The sequence below is a fragment of the Dipodomys ordii genome, unplaced genomic scaffold, assembly GCF_000151885.1.
Source record: "Dipodomys ordii isolate 6190 unplaced genomic scaffold, Dord_2.0 Scaffold64, whole genome shotgun sequence".
NCBI classification, from domain to species: Eukaryota; Metazoa; Chordata; class Mammalia; order Rodentia; family Heteromyidae; genus Dipodomys; species Dipodomys ordii.
In genome coordinates this window covers 2,948,467-2,958,463 of record NW_012267280.1, presented here as the reverse complement: position 1 = coordinate 2,958,463, position 9,997 = coordinate 2,948,467, and the positions used below count along the sequence as shown (strand labels likewise).

The following is a 9,997-nucleotide window of genomic DNA, read 5'->3' as shown; positions in this document are numbered from 1 at the left end:
ATGGAGGGATGGGTGGGGGGAGCGTGCTGCAGTGGGTACAGGGGGAGGGGCTGGGGGAGCGTGCTGCAGCGGGTACTGAGGGGCCCAGGTGGGACAGGGCAGGATGAACACTTCTGGTGGTGGTACAGTTGAGGCCTGGCCTGGAGACCCCATGACTGACCCCCTGTCCACCTTGCAGATCGTGAACCTGATTGAGGAGACTGGGCACTTCAATGTCACCAACACCACCTTTGACTTCGACCTCTTCTCCCTGGACGAGACGACCGTGCGCAAGCTGCAGAGCTACCTGGAGGCTGTGGCCACATGACCCTGGGCCGGATGCCAGGCCCTGCCACCCGGGTCCCAAGAGGCCGCGTTCAGGCCCCACCTGCCTTCCTCTCCACTCACCTGCCTGCAGCACTGCCTTAGAGACCGCCGCCGCCGCCCTTGGCCCTCATGGCCAGCTGCACTTTCTGGGGTGGCTCCCTTCCGACTGGCCCCCCACCCACCAGGAGACCAGGGGCCCCAGGGCCAGGCAGCCCGGGCCTGGGCCGTGGCTCAGCTGCGCGCACCATCGCCCGGCCCCCCCTAAAAGGCGGTTTGTGTTGAAGGCAGCGTTGGGCCTGGTTCTGGGGAGGGGAACTCGCCCCGCCTTGGGCCCAGCCCCCAGGCTCTCCCTTCTCCCATGCCAGGCTGTGTGGTGCCATGTCACTGCCTGGGCCTCCCTCAGCAACCAGGGCATCCCGCCACCCTGAACGGTTCGCGTGAGCCCCTCGGCTGCCTGCCCACCTGCCAGGGGACTCCAGGGGGCTTCGTCTGTGCGGCCCGGCAGCCCCTCCCTCCGTGCCAGCCACGGTGCGCGCCGGGCCTCCCGCTGTACAGCTCTGTGTAGATTATTATATGTGTGTGCCCGGGTCACGAGCGGTTCCCTGTGCGTTTCTGTGGCCGGTGCACGTGGGGGTGGGGGGCGTGGGCTTGTAGGTTAACGTGTCTGAGTCTGTGTGCGAGGCGCCCGCCAGGGCCACAGGAGCTGCCCCCGCGGCGCCCTCCCCCTCAGCATCCTCTTCCTCCCCTTTTGTTGATCAAGTCTTCAAACTTGGAGAAAAAAAAAATGAGCTTTTGCCAAATAAGATGGGATCATCCGTGTCCGAGGAGGCGGGGAGGCCGCAGAGCACCGCGTGCCCGCGTGGCGGGGCCCCGCCACAGCCACGGGCCCCCACAGCCTCCCCTCTGGCCTGGGCCTCCACCTCCACTGCTGCGGTCCTCACTGGCCTCCCAGAGACTTAGCTCCCGTTCACCCCAGACTGTCCAGGGCCAAGCCCCCCCACCTTCCAGGGCACTGAGCCCTTACGCCGTTAGCACCCTGGGGTCTCCCGGGGCCCCAACTTCAAGGCTCCTCAGCCCCTCCTGACTTCAGAGTCGTCTCAAGCATTCACGCTCTGTCCACGGTGTTCGAAAGAGGACCGGGGACCCAAGGGGACCCCACGCTGCTCCGGGACAGATTGCTCTCCACGATGAGTGTAGGTAAGGAGGCCCCGCCCTGCCCTGCTGCCCACGGGCCCCCGAGCGCTCCTGGGGGACTTCGGCCTCCAAGGCTCCCCCAGGGCCCCCCCAAGCCCACTGCCTCAGCGCCAGCACCCCGGCCCCGGGCAGGCCAACAATACTCCAAAGCTGGCACTCTCCAGAAACTCCAAGATACTGGACGAAAGAACTCGGCAACATGGCAGCTGTGACTCCGAGGCCGGGGCACCAGTGGGGCCTGGGGCCGTAGAGCTGGTCTTCCTCTAACTTGGGATGGCCGGGGTCTGCAGGGCAGCCCGGCTGCGCCAGCCCACCCCCCACCCCACTCCACCCGCCCGGCCTCCGGAAGCTCCAAGTCTTCTCCGTTACCTCCACCGCCCTCCAGCGCCCAGCGGGGACTGCCAGGGGCCCTGCTGCTCCCCGCCCCGCGGGGCCGGCGCTGCGCCGTGCTGCCCGCCCCCAGCACCACCCTGGAGCCACGGGCACGCAAGGTATGGATGCCCAGTGCCCGCACCGCGCCTGGACACGGGTGCGGAGGAGCGTCTGTCACGAGTCACAGGATTGTTTCCGTCCTGGATTTTAAACTGTTTTTTTTTTTTTTTTTTGTTAAATTGTGAATTGATGGAGGAGTTTTATAGGAAAAAAAAAGTGAAATAAAGTCCAATGAGAAAGCAGGCCTCAGTGTCCACGCCTGGCCCCCAGCCAGCCTGTGCCCCCAGCCAGCCCGTGCCCCCAGCCAGCCCGTGCCCCCAGCCAGCCCGTGCCCCCAGCCAGCTCTCCAGACCTCTGTTGTCGCGCATGCCCCAGCCTCTCGCATTTGTTACCATGGCAGTACACAGATGCAGCCCCGGGACCCTCTCAGATCAGCAGGCTCATGTCCTTGGCTGTGCTTCATTGTGTTCGTGGGCACAGAAGTGACTGCCAGCCTCTGTCCCCACCCCCACCCCAGCCCGGGGCCCCTCTGACCCCGCCTGTGTCTATGTCTTTGAGACATTTGCCATAATTTCCCCACGAGAGTCGTGAGGGGTCCTCCGTGGGCCCTCCCGTGTACTGCCTGACCTGCCCGCCCTGTGCTCCCTGATTTTCTTGGCAGGTGGGGACCACGGACACGGGTACGTGTCATTGTGGGAGGGAGGGGCTGAGCTCATGCCTCACCTCCGTTCACTCCAGACCCAGGAGCCCCCAGTCCCAGGGTGTCCCCAGACACCATGCAGGGACACGGGTGGGGGGCAGGAGGGTGGGCCAACAAGATCACCGCCCTAAATGAGCAGACCCCCTTAAGTAAAGCAATTTTATTTTTACAATTCAAAGTCCTGTGGCTCTGGCAGGCCTGGCAGCTCTGGGCCCTGCCTGCTGGGGTGGGGCATTGCCCAGTGGCCTCTCCTCTGGGGCTGCCCCCTTAACAGACCCACAGGAAGAATGGGGGGAGGAGGGAGGTCACAACTAATGTGGCAAAAGAATGAGGTAAGGGCTCCTTCACAGCCGCTAACTACTCATACAATTTCTGGATCTCCTCCTTGTACATCTTGGTCACGGTCCCTCTCTTCAGTTTCGTAGTGGCTCCTGCAACAGAAGCAAGCCCAAGGTAGAGGGTCTTGTGCTCCAAAGGGTCCCCAGCTAGTCCTGGCATGCCAGATGCAGGGGTTTAGAAAACGTGGGGTGAGCTGGGCACTGGTGACTAGTTTCCTATAATCTCAGGTGCTCAGAAGGATTAAGATCAGAGGAAGGGTTCAAAGCCAGCCTGGGTAAGAAAGTCTGTGGGACTCCTTTATCTCCAATAAAACACTCGGAAAACCAGAAGTGGCGCTGTGGCTCAAAGGGCAGAGTGCTAGCCTTGAGCTGAAGAGCTGAGGGACAGCGCCCAGGCCGCGAGTTCAAGCCCCACAACCGACAAAAAAAAAGCCAGCCTAGGCAGTGAAGTCCATGAGACTCTTGTCTCCAGTGAACCACCAGAAAGCCACAAGTGGAGCTGTGGCTCAAGTGGTAGAGCATTAGCCTTGTTCAGGGACAGTGCCTAGGCCCTGAGTTGGAACCTCAGGGCTGGCACCAGGAAGGAAGAATAAGATTCGGGGTTGAAGGGAGCCCCACTTGGGAGCTCCAGACGCTCACCGAGCTCGCCGCCACACACGGAAAAGTCTGTGTCCAGGACGACCCACTTGAGCACCTTGTAGCTCTCGGAGGGCGCCTCCTCGTTGGCAGCCTCCATCCCCTGCTTGATGAAGTTGTCCACGATGGGATCCCGGCCTTCCAGCACGTCACTCAGCCAGGTGGCCTGGCTCTTCAGGCTCCGGCACACAGCCACCACCTCATTGGTCAGCGTGGTCCGCGGCTCCCCTGTCTCCCAGTTGACCTGGCACTGCAAGGGGAAATGGAGTCAGGCCCCTCTGGGTCACCACACCCCACACTGGGGGCTCGCCACATGTTCCCCACACCTGGACCCTGGGTTTTTCTCGTATACATTTTGTTTGCTTGTGCCAGTGCTGAGATTTGAACTCAAGGCCTGAACACCATCCCACAGCTTTTGGGTTTGATTCCTCAGCACCACATAAACAGAAAAATCCGGAAGTGACACTGTGGTTCAAGTGGAAGGGCGCTAGCCTTGAGCTGAAGAGCTGAGGGGCAGTGTCTAGGCCCAGAGTTCAAGCCCCACAACCGACAAAAAACAACTACACATTGGAGCTGGGGAGCGACTCTGCTCCAGCGAGGGGTCCGCAGGCCCCCCTCACTGAGCCTCTGTCCCCTCATCTTGTAACAGGGCGTCAGCCCCCATGCCACCCACCACACAGGGACGTGGCACCGGGTACCTTCAGCGTAAGGAGGGCAGACAGGAACGGGTGGTCCTGGCCCACCACCACCACATAGTGAACAATGGGGATATGGTTCTTCACCCGCTCCTCAATGGGGTTTGGGTTGATGGCCTCTCCGGAGCTCAGCGTGATCATATCTGTGTGCAGGAAGAGCAGGCATTTGCCCCCCCCAAAATAAAACAAACCTAACACGGAGTGGTGGTCAGGATGGGGACTGTCCCAGAGCAGCCCTGACTTACAGAAGCAGACCCCAATGCACAGGAGACACCCCTGGGTCAGGGCAGTGGTTCATGCTTATAAGTCTAGCTATGTGAGAGGTAGAAATGAGGAGAATGAGAACCAGCAAGGGTGAAGAAAAAAAAATGTTAGCAAGACCCCATATCTCAATAATAGGTCAGGTATGGTGGCACAAATCTGCTAGCTCAGCCAAGCAGAAAGCCACAAGTAGGAAGGGTCGCCAATCCCAGGCTGGCTCTGGAGAAAAACAGGAGTCCTTATCTGAAAATGAGCTCAAGCTCAAAATGGCTGTGGGCCTAGCTCAGCAGCAGAGCACTAGCCTGGCAGGTGCAGTCTTAAGTTCAAAACCCACTACTGAGCCCAGCCCAACCTAACCTTGTAATCCTAGCTACTCAAGAGGCTGAGATCTGAGAATTGTGGTTCAAAGCCAGGCCCAGGCAGGAGGAGCTGGGACTCAAGGGGTAGAGTGCTAGGTTGAGCAAGAAAAGCTAAGAGCTTTAACTTGGACTCAGGCCCTGAGTTCAAACCCCAGTACAAGTCACACATCACACAAAGACATCCAGTGTCATCCTAGCTACTCAGGAGGCTAAAATCTGATGATAGTGGTTCAAAGCCAGCCCGGACAGGAAAGTCCAGGAGACTCTTATCTCCAATGAACCACCAGAAAACCGGAAGTGGCACTGTGGCTCAAGTGGTAGAGCGCTCGCCTTGAGCTGAAGAGCTGAGGGACAGCGCCCAGGCCCAGAGTTCAAGCCCCATGACTGGTCAAAGAAAAAAAATAATCCAGCATTGACAAAAATCCAAACCGGACTTAGGGTTTCCTGTGCTTTTCGCAAGTGCACAAACCACACCGCCGTGGGCAGCCGCCCTGCAGGCCCGGCTGTATCTCCCTCACCCTTGGTGCTGCCCAGGATGTAGAGGAATTTGTCGGAGTCCAGGAAGCCCATGTCCATGGTGTGCATCCAGCCCTGGCTGTCTATCCTCTGGCGCGTGCTCTCGAAGTCGTTGAGGTAGCCCATGAAGATGTGCCGGCCCCACACGCATATGTTGCCGATGCCCTCCTCATTCTCCTCTTCCACCTTCGTATTGGTGTTCAGCAGCGCCTTCCCACAGCTGGGGGCAGGAAGACGGTTGGGACACACGCCAGACACGTCCCCCACCAGAGCAGGGGACCCCTAGCTTTTCCTCCCTGGGCTGTCCCTGAGCTCTTCAGCTCAAGGCGAGCGCTCTGCCACTTGAGCCACAGCGCCACTTCCAGTTTTCTGGTGCTTTATTGGAGATAAAAGTCCCACAGACTTTCCTGCTCGGGGTTGGCTTTGAACCATGATCCTCAGATCTCAGCCTCCTGAGTAGCTAGGATTATAGGTATGAGCCACCAGCACCTGGCTCCATGAAACTCTCATCTCCAACGAACCACCAGAAAATGGAAGTGGTGCTGTGGCTCAAGTGATGGAAGAGTGCTAGCCTTGAGCAAAAGAAGCTCATGGACAGCACCCAGGCCCTGAGTTCAAGCCCCACAACTGGCACACATACAACAGACACACACAAAGATATCATGGTTTCCATCTTGATGTTGTATGCGAGCCAGCTGCCATCTTGAATGACACTCTAGCATCTCTGTGGAGAAGTCCACTGAAGGTCTCTTACTATGGCCTTGCAGGGAGGGATACTGGAAGATGTCCCTCCTCCCCGGCCCAGCGTTCGGATGAGAACACGGACAATAGCTTGACCAGGAGCCAGGCTGCCCAGCTTGGAAACAGCTCCCCTTCCCCATCCATCCTCCGCCCAAACCTGCTGCTGTGCTAAGTTGCTAACTAGCAGACATTTTTTTTTTCTGTGTCAGCCCTGGGGCTTGAACTTAGGGCCTATAAACTGTCCCTGAGCTTTTGTTCAAGTCTAGCAGTCTGCCACTTGACCCACAGCTCCATTTCTGGTTTTGTTTATTTGGTGGTTAACTGGTGATAAGTCTCATGGACTTTCCTGCCTGGGCTGGTTTTGAACCGCGATCCTCAGATCCCAGATTCCTGAGTAGCTAGGATTACAGGTGTGAGCCACTGGTGCCCAGCTGGATTATTATTATTTTTTTTTGTACAAGCCCTGGGGCCTGAATTCTGGGCCTGGGCACTGTTCCTCAGCTCTTCAGCTCAAGGCTAGCGCTCTACCACTTGAGCCACAGCGCCACTTCCAGCTTATGTGGTGCTGAGGAATCAAACCCAGGGCCTCATGCATGCGAGGCAAGTGCTCTACCACTGAGCCACCTTCCCAGCCCTCACATTAACTTTTATATAGAAGCAGATAAATGAATACAAGACAAATGAATGCAGGAGAGGCTCACGGGACGGCTGAGGCTGGCTGACTTGGCCAATAGCATGCTCCCTGTATGTATTTGAGGTTGGGAAAACCTCAGTGTTCTGTCTGTCCATCCCTCCAACAAGACCCACCTGAGCAGCCGGAAGGCCTGGTGGCTGGAGACCGTGTGGATGCCCGTGCACTCGGACAGGCCGTAGAGCTCAAAGATGGAGATGTTGAGGCTGAGGAAGAAATCCAGGGTGGTTCTAGGGAGCCCCATGCCGAGGTTGAAGAACTGCTCACAGCGGCTGAGGCCCAGGAACTTCTTGACGGGGTCAAAGATCAGTTTCTTGGCCACGCCGAAGCACAGCGGGGGGTGGACCTGCCTTGAGAAGCAGGTGGGTGCCACGTGAGCGTCTGGTGGCCTGGCCACACCATCCCTGGCCCCGGTGCCTGCCGCCCGCCTCCCATCCCCGCCTCGGCTCACCCAAACATGCGTCTCTGGTTAGTTCTGAGCCCCAGCTTCATGGCCCAGTCATTGACCTTCCTGCGGAACCTGCCCAGCTCCAGCTGGCTGGTCTTCAGGTTGTCCCGAATCAGGTCCCAGATCCAGGGCACGCCGTAGAAGGTGGTGGGCTTCACTTCTCGAAGCAGTTCAAACAGGAAGCCCTAGGGAATGAGGATGGAGATAGGGTCAGGGACAGGGGGCTAGGCAGTGATCCGAGTGGGACCCCATTGAGTCCAGGACCAACCAGGGCCTGAGGGAAGCAGAGCTGGGGTGGTGCTGGTGGTTAAGTAATGACTCCCAGAGCCCAGCACCCACCGTGCCTGGCGTGCACCAGCTGTGGGTCTCAGGAGGCAGCGCCTACGCCTGAACTCTGAGTGGGGCGTGGAATGGAGGCCCCGAGGTTGATGCAAGGTTGGGGGAGAGGGAGAGAAGCATAAAGAGGGATAGAGGATAGATATATGGGGTTGTGCATATCTGTAATTGCAGCTCTTCTAGAGGTGGAAGAGGACCATAGGTCAAAGCTGGCCCTGGATAAAAGTGCAAGACGCAAAAGATAGGCATTGTAGCTGGGCGCTGGTGGCTCACACCTGTAATCTTATTCAGGAGGCTGAGATCTGAGGATCATGGTTCAAAGCCAGCTCGGGCAGGAAAGTCTGTGAGACTCTTATCTCCAATGAACCACCAGAAAACTGGAAGTGGCGCTGTGACTCAAGTGGTAGACTGTTTGCCTTGAGCTGAAGAGCTGAGGGACAGCGCCCAGGCCCAGAGTTCAAGCCCCATGACTGACCAAAATATATATATATATGTGGATGTTGATGGCTCATGCCTATAATCCTAGCTACTCAGGAGACTCAGTTCTAAGGATTGGCATTTGAAGCCGGTCTGGGCAGGAAAACCTGTGAGACGCTTTTTTTTTTCCGGTTATGTGGTGCTGAGGAATCGAACGCAGGGCCTCAGGCATGCAAGGCAAGTGCTCTACCCCTGAGCCACCTTCCCAGCCCAGCCTGGGAGACTCATATATCGTTACCCAGCAAAAAGGCTGGCCATGTTTGTTGATGAACTATTAATAACTATGAACAGTGCTATCATATACTTTGAATTTTCTTATGATAGCATGATAATAAAAATTACCTTATTCACCTGTGTTTGTTGTTGTTTATTTTGAAACAGGATCTCATTGTATAGCCCGGGCAAGCCTTGAACTTGAGATCCTCCCACTTCAGCCTCCTGAGTGCTGGGATTATGAGTGGGAATCACTACACCCAGCTACCTCATCTTAACCGTGTCTAAGTGCGCACAGCAGCCCACAGGGAGCAGCGTCACATGGCCGTGCCGTTGTGGCCATTCATCACCTCCAGAACTTTCCATCTCCCTCAACTGAAGCTCTATCTCCATCGAACACTTAATTCTCCTCCCAGTGCTAGCGCCCCCCATCCTAACTCCCGTCTCTGTGGCTCTGATAACTGTAAGGAGGTCCTTCTGTGTCTGCTGTATCACTGGGCTCCCTGTCCTCAAGTTCCTCCATGTTGGAGCAGGTGACACAAGCTCCTCCCCTTTTCATGACCCCGTGTGGATGGACCGCAGAGCTACGTCAAGCAAGCTTCCTGCATTTGCCATCTGGGCCCTCGTGGGTGGTCTACGTGCCTCCTGCTCTCTGTAATACTAGCCCTCATCAATTCCATCCCCATGCACTTCACACATGAGGAAACTGGGGCCCAGAGACCAGGAAGGCTGGAGACCATACGGCCTGTAGGTAGGGGGTTATGAGACTAGGAGCACGGTTCATCACTCACTGCACCAGGGGGAGAGTCAGTGTCTTTCCCAGCTTCTGGTGGGGCAAAATAGAGCGTCCCGGCCACAGCGATAGCCACCCACATGTCGAGGATCTGGACGGAGATGATGCTGAGCGGCAGGTAGCTCACCAGGATTTCCTGTCCCTCCGGGGGACACTTGTAACACAGGCTCTGGACAGTCGCCGCCGTGGTCCAGGTGATCTGAAAGACCAGAGGCCAGTCACCTGCCCTTGGTTCTGTTCCTGCTCCCCCCCCCCAACTCGGATCCCGGGGCAAGGGAGGCCGGGGGACAGGGCTGGGGACCGGGGCCATCCAGGGCGCTTACGTTGTCATGACTCAGCATCATGAGCTTGGGCGGGCCTGTGGTCCCCAGGTTGTAGACCAAGGCGCAGCACTGGTTCGGCTTCTGCCTGTCGATGGTGTGGTCCAGCCTGTCTTCTGATACACTGTCCGCCAAATCCAGGAACTGCTGCCACTGTGGAAAGGCCAGCGGTGGTGGTGGGCTTTGGGGAGGGGGCACAGGCGGTCCCTGAAAGGGTCTCCCCCCGGACACACACCCTCCTGGCTGGGCACCATACCGAATACAGATTGGCCTGCGTGGTTTTCAGTTCCTCCTTGTACTGTACAATGGCCTTGAGGTAGGTTAGAGAGCCCAAGATCTACGGGACACAGTAGACAGGAAGTGACCCCTGGCGCCAGCCCCTTGCTGCACAGGCAGGCAATGTCCCCAAGGCCTACGCCTGAGTGTCAGAGCTGTGTTCCTTTTCATAGCTGTGTAATGTTCCAGTGGATGATAGAGTTGGTGTGGACTCAGCTGTTGATGGAAACTTGGTCCTTCCTTCCTTCCTTCCTTCCTTCCTTCC

General features: G+C 57.6%; 2 protein-coding genes across 3 annotated transcripts in view; one reads left to right on the top strand and one right to left on the bottom strand.

Annotated features, from left to right (window-relative positions):
- Window positions 1-1,912, top strand: part of Mllt1 (myeloid/lymphoid or mixed-lineage leukemia; translocated to, 1) — a 51,495-nt gene extending 49,583 nt beyond the window's left edge. For both annotated transcript variants that reach the window (XM_013022937.1, XM_013022936.1), the window contains one exon: window positions 179-1,912. In XM_013022937.1, the coding sequence (XP_012878391.1) occupies window positions 179-307 (129 nt within the window). In that variant the 3' untranslated portion in view covers window positions 308-1,912. The remainder of the gene's footprint in view (window positions 1-178) is intronic.
- Window positions 405-9,997, bottom strand: part of LOC105990304 (long-chain-fatty-acid--CoA ligase ACSBG2-like) — a 13,570-nt gene continuing 3,977 nt past the window's right edge. Inside the window, exons 5-16 of the mRNA XM_013022667.1 lie at window positions 9,713-9,793; window positions 9,460-9,609; window positions 9,135-9,335; window positions 7,321-7,502; window positions 6,986-7,219; window positions 5,440-5,657; window positions 4,305-4,444; window positions 3,610-3,856; window positions 3,000-3,063; window positions 2,656-2,759; window positions 1,870-2,019; window positions 405-472 (exon numbers count right to left, since the gene is read on the bottom strand). Of these exons, the coding sequence (XP_012878121.1) occupies window positions 405-472; window positions 1,870-2,019; window positions 2,656-2,759; window positions 3,000-3,063; window positions 3,610-3,856; window positions 4,305-4,444; window positions 5,440-5,657; window positions 6,986-7,219; window positions 7,321-7,502; window positions 9,135-9,335; window positions 9,460-9,609; window positions 9,713-9,793 (1,839 nt within the window). The remainder of the gene's footprint in view (window positions 473-1,869; window positions 2,020-2,655; window positions 2,760-2,999; window positions 3,064-3,609; window positions 3,857-4,304; window positions 4,445-5,439; window positions 5,658-6,985; window positions 7,220-7,320; window positions 7,503-9,134; window positions 9,336-9,459; window positions 9,610-9,712; window positions 9,794-9,997) is intronic.